We start from the raw sequence: 21,787 nt of genomic DNA, 5'->3' as shown, positions 1-21,787 counted from the left end.
ATTATTATTGCAAAGCTAAGCACTCAAAACTCAGGAAATGCCAGAATTAAGGTAGCTCATACAACCTTAATTATGGTCTGTGTGTGAATATACAGTATAGTCTGATTAAACAATTCTAGGAATATGCTGACTTTGATATAAATCAAAATGTTCATTACCATTTGTGACTCAAATCAAATGAGTATAGAAATACTTGGGTAATATTCACGACATGTTATTCTTCAAAGTTTTATTTTAGTATGGTATCTATGACTGAAAGAAATAAGCCATATTTAACATTTTTATTTGTAGTAGGTCTTAGAAACATAATAGTAAAAGTAATAATTTGCAACATTGATTATCTGAAAATACTGATTTCTGTGTATTTATTATGCATAACTGAGAATGTAGGTAGCTAATTTATAGGAGATGGATACAAATAAAGAGATCTGTGCCTCATACAAAAAAGAGGTATAATTATTGCTCCTCTGGTAATAGGCGCATCTTCCCATTTATCACATTTGCTAGTATACATCATTCAACATATCCAAAGCAATATACTTACTGGTCCTCAACAGCTGTAGCACCAAGCAAAATAAGATCTTTCTCTATCTGCTCATATGCCTCTGCCAGTTTCTTTTCCCGATCATGAAGGGCTATCTTTGCATTCTGAAGCAGCCTGCAGACATTATCATACTCTTTGAGTGTGAACTTTTTATATGCAACACACAATGTTCGCAGTCCCTCCTAAAGAATATGATAAAAACAAAGAACAATGTTTATACTGTGAAAGTCTTAAACACCATTAAGAAAATTTCTGAAAATAGAAGAAATTAATATTATCTAATATTTATGATTAATATGAAGAGTCCCTCTTTGGTTTCTCTATATCAGTTTAGGGCTCGATGATGACTATATAATCTGCCAGAACAAGAGGCATCAGGATGTTATGCTGCTCTGAGAGCAGCCTGGGAGAGACATTGTGACCCTCCAAGTAGGGAGTAAATTGTACTGGGTCTATACCCACTGCAGCACATGCTGCCTGACATGCCAAGGCAACTATCCTGCTGAGTGCGTATGATAGGTAGGTGGAAAAGCATGGGAAACTAAGGCTATATGTTCCCCTTTCTGACCTCTCCTACCTACCTGCACAGAGGAGGAAATGTACTCGCTTTGTGGAGCCTGCTGCCCCTCCTCAGCTGCTACCTGCAACCTGGTCCAAAGGGGTGCTTCTCACTCTTAATCCCTTGTGCTGCTGCACAAGCAGGGATAGAATTTGGCTCTTGGCTGGTCTTTACATTATATGCACAAAGATTTAATTTGTAGGCAAGCATTTTTATGTCTATTTAAAAGGGATTCAAGTTTATAATTTTTTCAGCTGATTTTACTGATATATTTTCCATGTTAAAAAGATCAGCTTTAAAATTCTGATTCATTTGGCGAGATTATCTTTAAATAGGTACAAATGAAAAAAATACTAAAACTGTACAAATAGACCTCACTTTTGAGAGCTATAAACAATTGTCTAATCTAAAACAATTCATGTTTCTCAGTAACTCCTTATACACTGAAAGGGCAGGCATCATCCAATTCTGAGATAACTAAATATTATAGTTATATTATTCTGTGAAGTAAAGCACAAAATACCTGAATGTCACGATAATCTCAATCCTATATTTACTGCACATATCGTTTCTTAATTTACAATAGTTTAATTCTAACAGAAGAAGAGAAAGCAAGCACATATAAAACAAAGCAGGATGTCAAGTATCTCATTAACAAAAGGAAATCAAATAAGAAGCTACTTTCTTGTATGTACTGGTCTGGTGAATGATCTAGTGAACGATCAGTACCTTTTTCACCATAACGTTACACTTCAGCAAATGCACCACAGTAATTGGACTGAAAGTCAGGTGGAATGTCAAGTGTTCAGAAAGCAATACAACAAGAACATTTCCCTTTGACCATTTTCGATGTGAGTATGATCAATTATTTTCTTGCTGGTGTCAGATATTGTTAAATATTTATGTAGTTCCAAAACTTTGAATGGTACTTTACTGAGAATTATAAATGGAAGCGTCCCCAAGGAGTTTGCATACTTATTTAGAGAAACAAAGGAAATGAAGATAAAGGAAGAAGCAGTGAAAGGAGGGCCAAGGATTAAGGCCAAATGATAACATGAGTCATGTTATATTGTGGTTGAATTATATAACTTGTGATTTTTGAAATGAGGCTGAGGTAGTGCAAGAAGGATCAAGTGGATAGCACACGAGTGGAAGCGAGTGACAGAAATCAGGGTGAAAGAAATGGGTTTTGCGGAGGCATTTGAAGACGACTGAAGGTGCTTGACACATTACAGAGCGAGGTCATTCCAGTTTGAGGAATGAGTGCGTGGGAACAATCAGCAGTTAAGAGTAGGCAGATTGCATAGTACGAGATGGAGAGGGTCAAGAGGATAAGTAACATGTATAGGCAGGAGTTCTCTCAAGCTTTCAGTGACAAAAGTTTTTAATTTTACACAGAAAGAGACAAAGAACCAATTAAGGGACATGGTAAAAATGGCAGGAAAAGTTCATTACAGTTGCAGATTGCTGGACAGCCTGAGAGTTGAAGAGAGAAATAAGGAAGTGCCCAAAAAAAACCCCTCCGACATTTCCAGTTAGAGAGATGGGGAAGATAGTGGAGTTATCAATGGAAACAGAGAAAGGGAAGTGTTGCGGGAATGATGAAACATTCAGTTTTTGCCATACTTAATTTAAAATAAGTACTATGACATTCAGGATGAGAGGAAAAATACATGAACCTAGACTAAGGGGTAAAGTCTGGAATAAACAGGTAGATCTGACAGTCATCAGCACAGTGGTGACAAGACATCATAGGAGTCAACGAGATCACCAAGAGAGTAAGGGTATAAGGAGAAAAGGAGGGAACCTATGGCAGATTCTGGTCAGCAATTATAGAAATGGAGAGGGAAGGGAAGATGATCCTCTGAAAAAAACATCAGTGAGGCAGGAGAGCCAAGAAAGGACAGAATAACAGAAGCCCATGTTAGAGAGGGTGGTGATCACAAAGTGAAAAGGCAGGAGAGAGAGAGCATTCCATTTTTATTTCAGTTACATTTTGGAACTTGAAAAGAGCCCTGCTGCAATGCAGCAGTTGAATTTGAGGACTAGCAGTAAAGCATTTCACTGTGTGTAAATGTCATGTGTTCACCTTCACACTGCACTACTGCAGGGATTGGGTATTACTATATTTTTGTACTGGCTCACAGTGGCTTCTATTACTAATATACAGTACCTTAAGCATCCCGATGACTGCCCACAACACCTAGATCAATGGTTTTCAACTGCAGGTCTGCAGCCCCCTGGGGGACTGCGAGGCAGTTTCAGGGGGTCCATGAAGCAGAGCCAGCATCAGACTGATCGGGACCTATGGTTGAAGCTTGGAGCCCTGAGTCCTGGCACACATGGGGGGGGGGGAAATTCTGAGCCCCCTGGCTTAGCAGCTGAAGCCCAGAGCTCTGAAGTTCCGCTCCACTCCCAGTTGGGCCTTGGGCTTTTTATAGCATATCGGTGGGGGCGTCCGAAAGAAAAAGGTTGAGAACGTCTGACCTAGATCACATCCTCCCACTCCCTATTTGTCCCCAAAATAGCAGACCACAGTGCCAAGGATAAAAACAAGTAACAATCACCAAAAATGAGTTAGAAATTTTATGGCAACAGCATTTCACTTGATCAACACCACTTCCAGCCTTGAGATATGGATATTGCTCTCCACAGAACAGCACTGCAAGATTAGTAATTATCATACTCCTAGTAATTTGATGTTTCCACTTTCTATCTTGATCATGACCAGGAAGCACAGATTTGAGTATATTATTTTGAGCGAGATTACTTCTGATTTGATCTGAACTGGTTTACACATCCTTAGAAAGAATAGTACTATTTATGACAAACTATCATTGCAAGTTCCCTTTATACTGTTAATGAGTACCTTTAATGTAACCTGAAAAGTTAAAGGAATTTCCCATGAATCTAACCGACAAATAAATACAAACAAGTCTCTTACAGTTTGATGGGCACTACCGAACGATTCTGCTCTATAACATAACCTACCACTGTTACCATTTTGGCTTTATATATTTTGATCCATGAGTAGAATTTACTAAATAGAAGGTAGGTAACCCATGTACCCTTCTCCAAAGAAAAAAAGTCACGCTATCAAAAATATGATGGGAAAATGTACAAATCAGAAGTGCAATGTGCTCTTTTTGAATTATGTCTATAAGGAGCCATGAGGAAAGAAACAGCTGATGGCAACAAAGCCAAGAATGTTTATTAATAAAGTGATTAACTCATCTGAGCCAATGCCCAGAACCCAGTTGCCAAAGATGACTGAATTCAATTTTTGAAGAGGAAACAACATTATTTCATTTTTGGAAGGGAACATACACATAAGAAGATGAAATTCATCCCTATGAAGATGATCAGCACAAGGCCAATGCATTAAATGCCACATAACCCATGTACAGATCTTGATGCTGGCTCTCTGCACAAAGGTGAATTTTACTTAAAAATGAACATAATGCATAGACAGAAGAAAATGAATGTTATTTTTTTGGTTTGTTAGATCAACAGGACTGTCTTACTTGGACAGAAGAGCAAGTCAGTTAATTGAAAATGGAAGGACAGCAAGGTCTTGCCCTTGGTGTTACTGTACTTTGCTTTAGTAAATAAGAAAATCCTAGCTCCTAATCTGAATGTTTTAGGCTAATCTTCCCCTGGTTAAAGCCTGGGCAGTTTGTGGTGATAGCGCTTTGCCCATCACCTTAGATTATTAATTTGTATTGATTATAGAATCCTCTGTATTTTTTGTACTTTGGTATTTAGCAATTAACAACTACAACCACCTCTCAATTTAGTTTTCCACTTTGAGACAGAATGCATTAATAGACACTTTTTGAAGAAGTTAGCTTGAGATGAGGCTCTAGTAATTTTACTCCTTCCAGTCACAACAATTTGGGCAACCAACTTCGTGATTTTATTGATAAATTGATGTTGCTTCTTGTAAAAAAGCAGTATATTGTCCTGGACACAGAATCTGAAGTGTTATTTTAATGTTAGTCAGTAAAGTCTACATGACAAAATGGACAAAATGAATAATAAAGTCTTAGTAATCTTTCAAAAGAGAGGGAAAGGACCAGATCAATATTGAAAGCATGACTCAATCTAACTGTTCCAGTTTAGTTGACTGCTAAGACTAGATTCCAGCAACGACCTTTCAAGTTGGTTCAAACTTTTGAACTATGAACTGTATTAGAATAAGAAAGATTTTTATTTCCCAGTTAAATGATGTTGTCAGAGGAAATATATTTTAAGTGGCATTTAATGTTCGTATGGAAGATTAATCAAGCAAAATAAAGATAGACGAGCTCTCTACAAAGTTACTTATATGCAATCCAAAAAGGACAATCATCAGGACATCTATGAGATACCTATCATTTATCATAGCATGTGAGCCAATTTGCTGCCTGTATGCTCTTGAAGAAGCAGCTATATTTAAGAATTTGGCCTAAATGCAATTATCCAGGATGAAGAAATATTGAGACTGAGGGTCTTGATTCTCTCTCAGACTCTGCCAGAATTTGGATGGATATAGTAATATTAAATTGCTCTTTCAGTTTTATTAGCTTCTTCCACCTCCAAACAACCACTCTCTCACAGGGGAGAAAGCTATTTTATATAGTAAAAGCTTAGTAATGTGCTCTGGGAAAGAGTTTTAAAGAGGAAATCCAGTTTTCCTCTAAAACAGCAGATAACATTGATGGACATTTCTTCACTTTCTGTAGTAATACCTGTTTTCAGTCTGAGTATCTGATGCCAGTCAATGCTATCTTATTTTAAAAGAGATGATAATATTTCATTGAAATGGCCTTTATTGTTTTTTAATGGCATGTGAGACAAGTATTTATAACCCCTAATCCTATCTTTCAAGTAACCAAGTTAGATATTTTTTCCCAAAGGAATCGAGCAAGCTCAGACTTCCTTTTTAGCGAGCAAAAATGTACGTACAGGCATTATTGTTGTATTGCTTCCTCATAACAAGAACATTTACAGCAAAATTATGTTCTAATGTTTTCTCTCTCAGGAGATCTTGTGAAGTATTCTAAAGTCGGTAAAAATATCAGATGCCAAGCTGGAGACTGAAAGTGGGGGTGGGATTTTCAATAGGAGTTTTACCACTGACTTCAATGGGGAAAAGTTAGGCCAAAGCTGAGCACTTTTTAAAAACCTCACCTTTGACTGCTAATTAACTAGTTCTGGGTAATAATAGATAACTACTAGTTAGATTATCCTAACCACAAAATTAACATGTAAATATCCTTCAAAATATGAGTTCTTGGTGTTTATTAAGCATTGGGGCAAAAATCATACCTCAGAGGAAAGATCTCCAGGGGGCAGAGGAGAGAGGGGGCTCACTTTTGTCGGCAGCTACTGCTACAGAGGCTATGATGAAGAGTAATCCTTGCACTCAGGAGGGCAGAAGGACTGTAGCTGTGTCCAGGTCTCGCACAATGGTGGAGGCTCCCTGAACCCTCCTCCCCATCTTGGTACACAATGCAGGGTCAGGAAATGCCATTTAATATTTAATCTTACCACTGCGTTGCGCTCAACTCTGGATCGTATTTGGTCTATTTTGCCTTCTGTAACTCTAGGAAATATAGATGAATCTGCTCCCTTACAAAACAGAAAAATGTCACCTAAAAGAGACAAAATACGAAGTTTAAAATGGTTAAAATTTATTTTCTCAAGAAAAAAAAAAGTTTTTAAACAGGTTAAATATTTTTAAAGACAGTTTCTTCAGACATACATTGTTCTGAGAGAGCTAATTACCATCTTAAAATTCCAAAGTATCACTGGAAGAACAGAAAAGAGCACAGCATGAAGAAAAGAACACTCTGGTGAGACCCAGTTGAATTCAAAATCAAGACAAAGTTCACAAACCACTAACCCCCTCCCTCCAAAGCAAACCAAATCCAGGATATGACATCTCTACCTGCCACTGATCGGACAATCACACTCATTCGCCTCCTTACCGAATCAAAACTCAAAATCTCTAACAATTCAAACCTGAAAGAGAAAAAAAAAAAAAAAACCATTTTGAAGTTAGCCTGTTTTTTCACACAGCTAAGCTTGTTACTAATCCTAGATAATAATTTATAAGTTCTGCCCCGTGGAACAAAGTAAGATGCAGTCAGTTAAGGAAAAATGGGTGAATCCCCTGGCAACTAGACCAGGAGTTTTGGCTGGGTAATGACTGCATGATGGAGTCCAGTATCCAGTCACTGACAGCAGCCAGTACGAGAGGAAGATGCAAGAAACCCTATAACACAGGGATATGGAACATACTGCCCACAGGGAAAGTTTCCTTCTAGTCCCTAATAGCTAGAGGTTGTCCTATGCCTTGAAGTATGAGGGTTTCTATCCCTCAGATGTTTTAGGATTTTTAAGATTTATTATAACTCTGAATATTCTTGTTTTCCTCAAAGGGAAAGGCACTCCTACCCCCAATAAATCTCCATCCAACACCAATATTCCCCTCGACCCAATGATTCCCCTCTACCTTCTCCATACCATTCATTTAATGTATTTTATTAGGTCTCTTATTAATTTTTTATAAAGTAAAGAGTCCCAATTTTTTTTTCAATATAAACATATCTTTAACCCAAGTTCTGACCTCTGAAAGGCCCTTCTCCGTAAATATTTTACTCATGAAAAATGCTCTAATCATTAGACAGACCATATCATATTGTTTTCACTTGTTTAATCAGAGAATTTACTCAGTTCTATGTTTTTACAGTCTGGAATTAAAAAAAAAAAAAACTACGTAAGGCCATAATACTACTTTTGTTGAAGTCAATGGTACAAATCTAGCAGGAAGCTGGATCAGGCTTATGATTGCAAAATGCAATGAAAATTGGAGTAAGTTCCAAGTATTTTTTAGTACTTCCATACTTTACCTGCCAAATTATTACTGTGCCTCCATTTGCTTATGAATTTAGCTATAAATATCAGAGTCCTATGTTACTTAACAGGAATGAAACCAATGGGGTTCTACAGAAATATAGATTAACATTTTCAAAAGCACATAAATCCTATTAACTTTCTGTGGGATTTAAGTGGTTTTGAAAATTTTACTCATAAAAATGTTCTACAGAAGTTACTCTACAGTCCCAGACTATTTAACAAAGTAGAGTACCCTTTCTGTAAATTACTTGAACCACCTAAACGATTTTCCAACAGGGATATAATTCTCCATTAAAACTAAATAGGATTGTTTAAAATAAAATATATAGAAACAGATGAAGCCATATTAATTTTATATACCAGAGAAACACCATTTTGCCTCGGACTACCTTGTTATACCTTTGCTGTTTTCCCATTTTTCCAACTACATAGTTTCTCAAACTGTCAGAGTAAGTGAAAACAGAAAATGAGAAGTCCTGTAAATTATAACTATCAGTAAAGCATTAGCATTCTTCAACTAAGTGGTTTATTATTTCTCAAAATTTTTGGTTTACAAATGAATATACTTAGCGAAAGAAAAAATTGCTGTATACACCATTGATAAAATCCATTTCCTCAGACCCAACCAGTTCATATTTCCACAACCACTCACCTCTCAATATCATTTTTTGGATTTAAAATTTCCATAAAGTTGTCCTTCAGCCTTAAATATGTGTAACCAAGCCTGCAAATTTAAATGCAAATTCAGACAAGGAGAGATTACAAGTAATACATTTATAATTACACAGCTTAGCACGTTGTAAGTACTTAAGAATCGACTTTATCTTCTGAAATAGAAATATTCCGTTTTGATTTCATTCATAGCTAAGAAAAAGAATCACTAAGGTATGCTAAGAAGATAGTAAACATCACATGTTGATATGATTCTGTTAAGTTGCTTATTAATAATATTTTGCTGCTGAAATATATTTTCAGCTTCAGTGAATTGAATATCCATATTCAAAATTATTTTGGAGACCTAAAAACGATCAAATTACACACGTACCTCTGTATTCCTTCAACTAAAGCAACTTCATCAGGTGATGATGATATATACACACAAGATCTTCCGGACAACTGGGCTTTCTTTAATCCATCTACACTGTCATCCTCTTTCACTTGAACAGTGTGACAAAGACAAAGAGCCCGAAAAAATAGCTCCTCTCTCTCCTAATAAATAAAAAGGAAAGTATTGTCATTATATAGTATTACTTTGAAAAGGGATACGAAAAATGAAAACAAAAACAAATAAAACCCAATCTTCCTTCTAAATTATTCTGTTCTGTAGGAGATTGGAACCACTTATTTGATTTGGGCTTGTACCTACAACCAATTATGAATATTTTTGATAGGTAATACAGTCTCACATGGTGGCTAATCCTTTACGAGGGAATTGGATGCGAGCCCTACCCATGACTAATTAAGCTTCCTCCTAGATGATGTCAAAGCCAGGATCAGGTGACGGCTTGAAGATTACCTGGTCCTCATAAAAGCCACCAAGCAGCTCAGGAGAGCAGCAGGAAGTAAGACGACTCCTGTAAGAATCCCTGGATCAAGGGAAATGGCCTATTTCATATGCAACTCTCTGAAAGAAGTATAATCTTAAAAGGAGCAGAATGGAGAGGTGCAGGTTGTAGGAAGGTTCCTGCGGGAGTCCCTAGGACAGGGGAAGGAACACAGATTACATATGATTCTGCAGGCAGCAGGCTAAAGATAAGGGGAGTAGAGACAGGCTCGCCCTGACTCTCAGGCAGATGCCCTGTGGAATATAATCATGTAGGGAGTAGACAGGCTCTTGCAGAAGGCTGTGGGTCACAGAGAAAGGACAAGAGTGATATGATAAATTTTCTCTCAGCACCCAGGTCTTACTGTGGGGTGAGTTTCTGATTGTTCTGTTGCTACTCTGACAAGTGTTTACTGCACAATAACAGAGCATGTTTTTAGGGGCCTTAAATCCAAGCTGAGAGCCAGAAAAGCATTGGGTTTGGACCTTTGATGTTGTCAGCTGAGTGTGTGGACTTCCTGTCTTGCATAGCTTGAAACAGCCCCTTTCTGGTTGCTCATATAAGGTATGCTTTGGTAGGCGATTTTGGGAGCTGGGGTGAAACCTTTACAGTCAGTTGCAGGGACTGACTAAGGACAGCCTCTCTTTATGTATCTCAGGCCTCTGAGTGCAGGTTGGGAACCATATCTAAGAGGTAACTGCTAGTTCCTGGGCTGTTGTTTGGGGTTCTGTTTTATCCCAATGAAGGTTGCTTAGTTAAGCCAAAGAAGAATTGCAGCCCGTGCTCTAATCACACTTCGGTGTCTGTCTCTCTTTCCTGTACAGCAAAAACTGCAACTGTGTAGAGAATAGAGTCACCCAGAAAAAAAACTTTTGCACTAGTTTAAATTTATGAAGACTATACAATATGCTTTTAGCATTCATTTTTGCCCATTTTATCATAGTTTTTGTCTTATATTATCACTTTAATCAGTCAACTAACTATTATTATAGATGTTTAGCTATTAACTTGATAAACTTTCATATTTTAGTTTTCAATTAACGATATTTTACAATTCTGTTAAGTGGATTCTCTTGGACATTTCTTGTTAACCAAATGAATCCCTTAGACTAAACTACAAGAGGAAAATATTTATGCTGTGATACAATTCCACCAGAAACCCACTTAGTTTACTAAAATCTCTGGGACATTTATAATTTTCTTTTCCACATAAAGATCAGTCCATTTTCATATTTTTTTAAAGGGGCATCGTACTTTCCCGCTTCCTCCTGGAGAAGAGTCGATCATATCAATGCCTGTACAATCATGGAGGATTTGCCCATTACAGATGACATGAGGTATATAAACATGCCCTTCAATGCAGCATTCTATGAATTCCATATTGTTCTCAGTTAATGTTCCCGTTTTATCTGTGAAGACATACTCAACCTGCAAAGAAATACATTAATTAAAGAGAACTGGATTTATTATCAGACACTGAGAAAGTCTCTGTTCATAAATCAAGTTGTATAATTTTCAAGCCCTTAGCTACTGGTCCTCACTAAAGAAGAACACAGTGGCTTTCCTTTGGGGTGTCAACTTTTGTCAAAATACAGGCAGCACCTGAAAGGTTCTAAAGTACATGGGATAGCTGCAGAACTATGTTTCACCTGACAAAGAAAGTATGTGAGACAGTAGTGAAGCACTTAATCCATTTTTCTCACTTCCATCCTCCTCCTTTCCCAGGTTAAATCCCTTATCTGCAAGAGCTATTTCTGGAAACACATTGCACATAGCTTACACTTGTCAATGACTTTTGATATCTGATGCATAAGCCCAGATTTCGATTATAGTTATACAATGTAAATCCCGAGTGCCTACAACAATGTCTACAACAATGTCAACAGAATTACTCAAGCATTACATACTAATGTGCATGTAAGTGAGATACTAGTGAGATCAGAATAGGACCATAGCAATTGTGGAAAAACAAACAAAATGTAGTTATAGTGTTACAGTGTAGGCCTAGCAACTGCACTCTTCACCTGAACATCAGTTTTTATTTCACCTTCCATAGCACTTCATGGAATTCAAAACCCACAGCAGTAAAAAGAAAATGAAAAGTGACTGGTAGCAGGGACAACAGATATGTCAGACTACTATAACAGCTCAAAGGTGGGGTGTGGTGTTTTTTTTTGTTTTTTTTTGAGTAACTGACAGCAAGCAGTTCCAAATATATCATTTAAGCCAATGGTGCTTATAATGGGTTAAGCAATACTTCTCTCAATTACTATTGATCATATTGTTTAAAAGCCTTAGAAATTATCACACGTTAAAAGAAATAAGTTGGTCCAATAAAATGTATTACCTCACCCACCTTGTCTCTCTAATACCCTGGGACCAACATGGCTACAACAACACTGCATCAACAATGAATGTGTCCAATAAGTTTGGTTGCACAACTTGACAAACCTCAGGCCTGTTCTTCAGAGGCTCTGAGCACCTACAATTCTCACCAACTTGCATGGTCAGTACCTCTGAAAATTGAGCCTCATGGGTATCGAGTTGGACATCTAAAACTGAAGAACACTTTTAAACTCCAGATTAAATCTTGAACAGCACATTTTGAAATGACAAAAATTAATTAAGCCAAAAATGACCACAATTGGGTTATTTTTCTTTAAGTGTTAGAAACGATTGATAAATTTTTATAATCAATTTACCTGTCCTAATTCCTCATTGAGGTCAGAAGTATTCACCAGAGGTCCTTCACCTGTGTCCTCATCAAACATTTCTTCATCCCAAGTGAGGAAATAAGAACCAAGAAACTTCTGCATTTCCACTGTGACATACATAGATACAGGAATAATGTAGTTGAAAAGAACCATGAATGCAAGGAAGTCTGTAAATGCTCGAAGTATCTGCCAAAGAAACAAAACCAAAACATTGATTTTTCATTAATCAGTGGAAATTAAAAGATTCAAATGGTTATTTATGAGTTTATCTTTCAAATGTCTTTCAAACATTAAGTGGAACCATTTAAAAGAAAAATCTTCTCAGTTACTCTCAACCCTAAGCTTGCATTTCTGCATTTCTCCATCACTGTCATTTTCTCTCCATGCTTCATGATACAGTGAAGTCAGAATCTGGCACATTTTTATACATCTGTTATGATTCCAACTTCACTACTAATCAAGCATGAGGAAGAAAGAGCTTTGAAGGAGAAACCAACTTTGTAATTCTCGTGAGTCCAGGTTTAGAGTACATATTTTCAGTTACATATTAATGTATTACAAAGTTCTAGAGTGTCGAATGAATGACTACCTATGAATGATGAAAAATTAATATTCACAGAATATCATAAAAGAGAAAAACCAAACAGCAAGAAAAGGAGGCAAGGTTTGCCGATTTGTACAGGTTACAAACACTTCCCATATTTCAAATAAAGGGCTTCCTGTCTCAATGAAATAGCAAGGTATTCATGTGTATATATTAATACTTTGATGTTTTCTCCATAGATAATAAATGACAGATTTTAAGCAATTTAGAAATAAAGGACTGAATTGTGCAACCTTTACTCCAATTCGTAAACCTAGCAATCACAGTCACTAAGATCACACAAGTAAGTATTACTTGTGGGAGTAAAGGTTGCAAAATCCAATCTTATTTGTAAGAAAATTTATTTATGTGAAGAAAGGTTGCAAAGTGAGGCCCAAAGTTAAGAGCTCAGAGTTTAATACCGATTTCTCAGTAACTAATACCAGCAACAAGAAAACACACACTTTCAATTTAGGTGGATTTTTGATACTGTACAGACTGAATACTAAACACTATTACTATATAGTCTCTTTAAAATTACATTTGAACAAACATCCAGCTTAAAGTGCAGAAAGCCAAAATACAAAGCTTTTCCAAACTGTACTGCCAGTAGTCTCAGCAAGGACCAGGAGAAATAATTCATGACTTTTAGTCACTCTTCACTAGGATCACTGGAAACAAATGTGAATTTAGGGTATTCTGAAACTATTTTGGTATTTCAAGTGTTTTCTTCACAAGATAAATTTTCATTAAAAATATTCTGCGAATTATGGTTGCACAGATCTACTTCTGAAAGAACAATGACAGTTTTGTATTTATCGATCTATAGGAACAGACAAGACAGCCAGTATCCATTTATATAGGACATGGTGGAGCATGATGTAACAGTCCCACCAGTAGTGCATTTTTACAGCACGAGGGGCTAACAGGTGTATATTGCCTCATTCACCTTGGGGTCATTAACTTTGTATATGACCATACCAATTTAAAATGTCAATACTGTTTACTATTTTACTGCTGTTCATTTTAGTATAAAAACCTAGCTAATGTGCTTTATGCAGTATAGCTGGATTAATTCAAAAGGACATGCTCCACGAATCAGGTTGCACTGGAATATGGTATCAAATATTTGAATTTTGTTTTGGTCCTTATGGGGGAATAGAAGGGAGAAGAGAGAGACAGGTGATGATATGGGAAGACCTCTGGGAAGAGATCGGGGTGGGAAGTCATAAAGAAAGGACTCCAGGTTAAGGTTTGGGGCAGAAGAGGGCAAAATACATTTTATTTTAAAATGATCCAGAAAAGATACAGATAACTTACTACAATCACTAGCATTCTCACTTTTATTTTGATTTGCTTTACAAAAATATCCAACAAGTTCATTCAATTTGTTTTAAATTCCATTGAATTTTATAAATTTTCCAGTAGCTATCCAGTGGCTCTAGTAATCCCCTAAGTGATTCTCAAAAGTCCTGAAATGGCTTCCCCTCAGACAGTCAAAATTACTTCTAATCAATAGGAGCTCATCCCCAACTTCAGAGATCTATTCATAAGCTACCATATAAAAATATATCATATCCCACACGTTGCCATCTAATTTTTAATGTTTACTTTAGACAAACATCTACTATTTATTCAATATTTATTTTTTAAAGTAATTAGCTACTATGCCTAGGGGATTTGCTTCCCTTTAACTGATACAGAAATTATAGCCTCTTTAAACTTTTCAGTTTTACTATTATCTATATACTATTTAACAATCACTACTTAAAAGGTTTTCATCAAACAAGTGTTAACGAAACAGAAAATGTATAAAAACAAAGATTGCTGGGTACCTCCATCTGAATTTAGGATAGTAGGAAGTATGTTATCCAAAGACTTAGAATTAAAAAACAAACAGAACGAAAACAACAGATCAGCATAATATGGTCAAGTGTTGTATCTGCACTTAACGCTCAGCATTTTAAAAGTGACCTCCAAAACATTCAGAAATATATTTTATCTAGTGTGTGCTAAATGCACAAAGAACAAGAGGGCAAAGAGTCATTCAAAAAATAACAGATATGAAAAACTAGTTTTTCCAATCTTCTTAAAGTTATGCTAGCCAATTTGACTCCATTGTGATGTCACACATACCATGAAGCGTCATTAACTAATAGAGCCAGTCAATATGGGTCTGGTAAGGGACACTTTTTTGGTAATATGGTGCCCTTTTGAAAAAATATTTCATATACTTTTTAAAAAAATAGCTTTTTAAATTTTTTATAGAATAGCTTTTTAAAAATATTTTAAAAATAAAACATGTCTCTAACTCTACATCAATCCATCATACACTTCAACAGCAGGGCTTCCTGTTATCAGTAACGTCATACAATCACATATTCTGGGATTACGGTGAAATGGAACTGTAAATCTCAGGGACACTAGAATAAAAATGGCAAGTTTACACTTTCCTAGTTGCTATATGATCCTCCATGCTCTTCTGTTTAGAACACTATAATTTTTATATGTGTCACTCTTGAACACCTTGAGAGAAAATTATGTTACACAAACACACAGTAATTTTCCGTACCAGGTTTCTTTTCCTTTCTGACTCTGTTTTCTGATTATACCATGGTTCATCACGCAATGGATCACTCTGCCAGACATACTTCAGGGTAGTATTTATTAGTGCTTTACTGATTAGAATACAGAGGTATACAATAAGGAATACATTCATTGATCTAAAACAAACAAAAGAAAACAACTCTTCCATTAGTATATAAAAATGTACAGAGTTTATAAAAACTTTATACTGAAGCTCCTTAAGTCTAATTAATATTCATTAACAAATCTAATAATGTTATGATGTTAAATAAGTTCTGTACAGTATTTCTCCAGTGGAGAATAATATTACTAAGACCTGGTCTAAACTTAAAAGTTTACCAACATAACTTGATCACAAATTTTATACACGTTTTACCATCACCACTATGCTGGTAAACCCACTATGTAGATGCAATTACATTGGCATAACTATCCTTATACCAGGACAGCTTAAGCCAGTTCCCTGAACCAGCACAAACTATACTGGTATAAACACTTTTACACAGATATAACCGCATCCACACTCAAGATTTTGCTGGTATAACTATACCAATATAATGGCAAAAACGTCCTAGTGCAGATAAGGCCTAACTTTCTTCTCAAAGCATAAGAAAACAAAAATGTTGTTATTAACATCAGTGATGGGCATGAACTGAACGTTCTGACCTGTACACCTTTAACAATAAGAAGAGCTCCTTCACCACTTCCCAGCAGTTGTGAAAGGAAAAAGGAGGTACACAGGCTGATTACCGTAGCTTGCTTTAAGCAATGGCATCCTATCTGCCACTCAGACACCAGGGTAAGGTATGAGACTATATAAGAATCCCCGATATCTGTGGTAACAGACAACCAATATCAGCCCAAGTAGCTGCTACTCCCCTTACAGATGACAGTGTGTTCAGAAAACAACAGGCTTCCTTTTCAATAGCATTCATTTTGCTTGTGTAGACCACCATTCATTTTAGTTAAAACACAGAAACCCTGCCAGAAACAGACTGGTAGTACACAGTGTTTCTGCAGTTTGGTTCCATTTTATTGTATTTTAGTATGCTGTTCCAGACTGAAGTGCCTCAAAGGAGTTTTGTCTATTGAACTCAACATGTAATTGCTAAAAATTGGGAACTGTAAGGGTACTGGAACATGGCACAATCTGCTGATTCTGTCAGTGGATCTACTCTAAGCAGGAAGAGTTACTATACTCTGGAATGGTAAAGAACAGCTGATTTTGAAAAGGTAACTAGAATTAATAAGTGTTTGTTGTTGTTTTTAAAATATAGTCATCTGTTCAATAAGAGGAACAAAAATCTAAAGGGCGCCCATGGTGACACACAGAAAGATGCAATTTTTACCAAGTCTCTTTCTTCCACTTATATTCTAGTCAATGTAACATACAGTTTTAGTGTAAACAAAAATGTGTCCGAATATTATTTTTTTAAATCCAAACGTACTCTTTTCACCCCAAAATAAATACTTAAAAAGGATAATAAAAGCTTTACTTTTCAACAGCAGATCGTTTCTGTGATTTTGACTGGTAATTTAATGCCATCTTCGTTTCCATGCCAGTGTATATAGCAACACCTGAAACAAGAAAAACTATTTTAGTAAAGATTGTGATTGAAGGTTGTGAATGCAAGTGTTAATGAACAGCACAAGATCAAGGAGGATATATGATCCTGACAGCAACAAAAAAAAATAAATAAAAATCTCTGATTGCCCTGGTATTTACATATCCTACCATTACATCCTGCCTTGGCCATATGAAGAAAAAAAAACACTGGTTCAGATGATATTCAGAAATTAAAAACAGTTGTAGCATCATGGATAGTCCAGGCAAATTTTAAGAAACAGAGGTTGTTTACTTTGTATAGTAACTGGAGCGTCTTTGAGATGTGTGGCCATATCTGTATGCCACTGTGGGGACGCATGCACTTCACGCGCCTGAGACAGAATTTCATTTTTTTGCCAGTAGTCTCCATTGGTCCCCACCTGTGGTCCAGATCAAGAGCATAAGGGGCAGTGCAGACTGACTACCTCTCCTGTTCCTTCTCTACCACGAATCATGTGAGAATCCAAGTAGAGGGCAAGATGGACAGATAGGGGAATACAGCTAGAGACCACACATCTCAAAGAACTCCAGTTACTATACAAGATAAGCAGCCCCTCTTTCTTCAAGTAATGGTCCTTATGTGTATTCCACTGCACACTGCTGAAGAAGGAGGCGGATGCGAGGACCTATGCAGTATGAATAACTGAAGGATTGCAGATCCAAATGAACCATTGGCTGCAGAGGCTTGGATTAAAGCATAATGTCCTGTGAAGGTATGTATAGAACTCCACCTTGTGCTTTGTAGATGTCAGTCAGTGGCAGATGAAGTGATGCTTGATGGGACCTCACATTTTGCAGGGGAGGGTATCAACTAATTGATAACAGAGCAGGATACAGCCTGAAATCCACTCAGGAAGCCTCCAAGAAGATATCACTTGTCCCTTCATCCATTCTCCCAGTGAAACAAACAAACAACGTAGATGATTGCCTAAAAGACTGTTCTTTGTTGGTGGAGTGTCAGTGCCTGGCATATATCCAGAGAATAAAGTCTCCTCTCCTCATTAGCAGCATGTAGCTTCAGAAAAAACAAACAAAGAGGTAGATGTATAGTCTGTTTTAGGCAAAAGCCCAAGAGGACTTTGGGGGTGAATTTTGGGTGTAGCCTCAGTGTAACTATTGTTATGGAAAATTGCATAAGGTGGATAAGCCATAATGTCACCTAGTTCAACAACCCTTCTTGCTGATGGGATGGCCACTAACATGGTGACCTTCACAAAGAGATGGGAGAAGCATGTCATGAAAACAATCATCAAAACGGTGACTCAGTTAATGCTAAGAGGACCAAATTAAGGTCCCATGCTGGAGTGGGTTTAGTTACTGGATGAAAGGCTTTAACTAGACCAGAGGTCAGCAACCTTTGGCACACGGCCCATCAGGCTAATCTGATGGCGGGCTGAGAGACATTTTGTTTACGTTGACCATCCACAAGCATGGCCCCCTGCAGCTCTCAGTGGCTGCGGTTCACTGTTCCTGGCCAACGGGAGCTGCAAGAAGCGGTGGCCAGCACGTCCCTGCCACCCGCGCCACTTCCCGCAACTCCCACTGGCCGGGAATGGCAAACCACGGCCACTTGGAGCTGCGGGGAGCCGTGCCTGCAGACTATCAATGGAAACAAAATGTCTTGCAGCCCGCCAGCGGATTACCCGATGGGCTGTGTGCCGAAGGTTGCAGACCCCTGAACTAGACCTTTTAGAAAACATAATTATTGGATGGGTGAAAATAGAGAGGTTGTTGACTGGAGGGTGACAGGGACTAATTGCCACCATATGCACTCATAGGGAGCTGAGGTCTTCAGGGTAAGCAGATAATATAAAATAGTGGGAATGTCCAGTCATTTGTGGCCATATGACAATGTCAGGCCCAAATAGAAAATCTCTTCCACTTAGCCACTTTCTGATGGATTCCTTCCTGCTGTTGTTAAGGATGGCTTAAACTGCTAACAAACATGTCCGTTCTAGATTTGATGCCCATCCAAACACCAGGCTGTGAGGTGGAGTCACTCTGGATTGAGATGTCCGATCTTGCCATTGTCCTATGTCAGAAGGTCCAGAAAGATCAGAGGCTGATGGGGTTGAGCTGACAGTTGGAGAAGGTTGGGTATCCAAAACTGTCTGGACCATCTGGAAGCAATGAGGATGATCACCACTCCATCTTGCTGGATCTTCCTGAGGACTCGAGGTAAGAGAGTAATGAGGAGAAAGGGGTACATAAGGGATTAGGATGGTATCCCCTTTGGAGTCCTGACCTTTAACTCCTCTGGAGCAGTAGGTCTTGCATTTACTGTTTTCTTGTCCTACTAAAAGAGCCCAAGAAGGGAATCCCAATTGCTTGAATATGCTCTGCACCACAGGCTCATGTAGCTCTCATTTGTGGTTGATCGTGACATGTATGCTGAGCCACTAATGTTCTGTGTATCCTGGGAGATGTACTGATGATAGAGTGATTTTATGACTAATACACCAATTCCATGGGTTGACCATGTCTATTAACAGGTATATGCACCTTGCTTCCCCTTCCCTGTTGATGTAGCGCACTTTTGTGATATTGTTTGATATCACCTGAATACATTGGGATTGTACAAGCAGTAAGAATTGCTTGCAGGCCTCTCAGACAGCTCTCTGTGCCAGCACATTTGCGTATATCCTGGACTCTCGGGGAGTCCACATCCCTTGTGCTGTGTGTTTGTCCAGATGGGAGCCCCATCCTAGGAGGAAGGTGTCTAATAATCATCTTCTGGGGGTGGAACAAAGGCAACTCCTGTGCACATCTACTTGTTGCACTGCCATCGCCTGCTTGGCACAGATACCATCTGAAGCCAAGCTTATGGGCAGTGAAGCTGAAGTCTTGCAAATGGTGTCAAGTAGGTAGGATGCCATGTGACACAGGAAAATAAAACATGTACAAATCAATGACTGAGGGCTCTGGATTGATTGATTAAATTATTCAGTGACTGAAATCTGTCCAGAGGTGCACCAATAAATTCTGTGGTCTGCAATGGAACTAAAATGGACTCTTCTGTGTTCACAGAGATTTCCAGTGACACTAGAAAAAACTGAGGAGAGATGAGTTTGATGTCAGTGCCTCCTACTGATAAGATCTCCCTGTCAATAGCTAATTGTCCAGGTAAGGAAAGACTATTGAGCTGTGGTGTCAGACATGCTGCCATGACAGAAAGTACCTTTGTAAACACTCTGGACACTGTTGCTAGTCCAAAAGGGAGCACCCTGTACTGATAATGATTAGGACCTATAGTGAATCTCAGCAATCTTCAGTTAGAGGGATGGATGTTGATATGAAAATAGATATCTCTCATGCCAAGACCCGTGATCCAATAGTCTCTGTTTAGGGACATAATTATTGATGCCAGGATGACATCCACAATTAGGGTTGCCAACCCTCCAGGATTGGCCTGGAGTCTCCCAGAATCAGCATTGATCTCACAGTGACTATTGAAAGCAATCCAGGAGATTTTAATAGGCTATTTTAAGACAATGACATTACGTCATGCCGGGGAAAAAAAAAAATCTCCCAGACCAGCTTCAGTCAGACTTGGCAACCATATCCACAATCTCAATCTACAGATAGTTGTTGAAGGTCTAAAATGGATCTCCACCCTCCTTTTCTTGGCTATGAGGAAATATTTGGATAAAATCCTGCCTCCCCTGCTCCCCAATACTGAGGTGGTACCAGCTCTACAGTTCCCTGCTGAAGTTGGAAGTCTACCTCCTGAATGAGTATCTTCTTATGAAAGTGGCCCCTAAAAAGGAATAGGGAAGAGGGTTTTCAAGGGGGAGGGTAGAGGAACTCTTTGTGCATCTGAACTTGACAATGTTAAGAACCCATTTGTCTGTTATCTACTAGGCATGGAAAAATTTCGCTATTCAGCCACCAAAACGGATTTCTGGTCTCATCAAAGTACCTCTTGACATGAAGTTGTTGCTGAAAGGAGGAGGAAGGAGGATGAGTGTTGTGTTTACTTTTCTGGATCCTCTATTGCTTATGTGGTGGTTTGTATCCCCTTTGGTGGTAGAAGGATTGTGGTACTGGACTTGGTTCATAGGGCTGTCTATGACACTTCCTCTTCAGTGCTAGCGTATATAAAGTCAGGGAGCATACTGTTGCCCTGGAGTGCTCCAGTGAGTGTAAAACTCATCTGTCTTTTCACTAAATAAATTATTCCCATTGAATGGCAAATCCTCTACAGCTGATTGAACCTCCTTGAGAAATCTCAAGTGCTGCAAGGATTTGCAACACAACAGCAGGTGCTATTACCTTGAGGCCATGCCAGCTGTATCAGCTGCAGCCTGTAGAGATGTTCTAGCCACCAATCTACCCTCCTCAATAAGGACCTCAAATTATGCCCTATTCTCTGGAAGGAACTCATCTCTGAATTCAGAAATTTTTGAATAGTTGACAAATTGTATTTCGATAGTAAGGTCTGGTAGTTGGCTATTCGGAATCACGTGCTGGTGGACGTGAATATTTCTTCCAAAGAGGTCTAAACTTTTGGTTTCTTTACCTGGGGGGGACAGACCTTGGGTGCTGTTACCTACTTGTAACCTGCCTGAACCACCAAAGGATTCCGGGCAGGATGAGTAAATAAAAATGCTGTTACCCTGTCTGGGACAAAGTATCTCTTTTCTCACCTCTGAGGAGTAAGGTGCACTTGTTGCTGGAGGAGTAAGGTGCACTTGTTCTTGGAGCATGCCACACAAGCTTGTCAAGCTTAGGGATGGCACTGTTAATGG

At 38.1% G+C, this 21,787-nt stretch overlaps 1 protein-coding gene across 2 annotated transcripts in view; it reads right to left on the bottom strand.

Moving 5' to 3' along the window:
* Positions 1 to 21,787, bottom strand: part of ATP11A (ATPase phospholipid transporting 11A) — a 231,298-nt gene that overhangs the window by 51,679 nt on the left and 157,832 nt on the right. For both annotated transcript variants that reach the window (XM_084616791.1, XM_084616792.1), the window contains exons 10-18: positions 16,930 to 17,011; positions 15,420 to 15,570; positions 12,253 to 12,450; positions 10,805 to 10,978; positions 9,052 to 9,215; positions 8,659 to 8,730; positions 7,036 to 7,109; positions 6,636 to 6,739; positions 545 to 726 (exon numbers count right to left, since the gene is read on the bottom strand). In XM_084616791.1, coding sequence (XP_084472917.1) covers positions 545 to 726; positions 6,636 to 6,739; positions 7,036 to 7,109; positions 8,659 to 8,730; positions 9,052 to 9,215; positions 10,805 to 10,978; positions 12,253 to 12,450; positions 15,420 to 15,570; positions 16,930 to 17,011 — 1,201 coding nt within the window. The remainder of the gene's footprint in view (positions 1 to 544; positions 727 to 6,635; positions 6,740 to 7,035; positions 7,110 to 8,658; positions 8,731 to 9,051; positions 9,216 to 10,804; positions 10,979 to 12,252; positions 12,451 to 15,419; positions 15,571 to 16,929; positions 17,012 to 21,787) is intronic.

Source organism: Lepidochelys olivacea (genome assembly GCF_965140295.1).
Source record: "Lepidochelys olivacea isolate rLepOli2 genome assembly, chromosome: 1".
NCBI classification, from domain to species: domain Eukaryota; kingdom Metazoa; phylum Chordata; order Testudines; family Cheloniidae; genus Lepidochelys; species Lepidochelys olivacea.
Note: the sequence above shows the minus strand (reverse complement) of the source record. Positions and strands in the feature narration are given on the sequence as shown.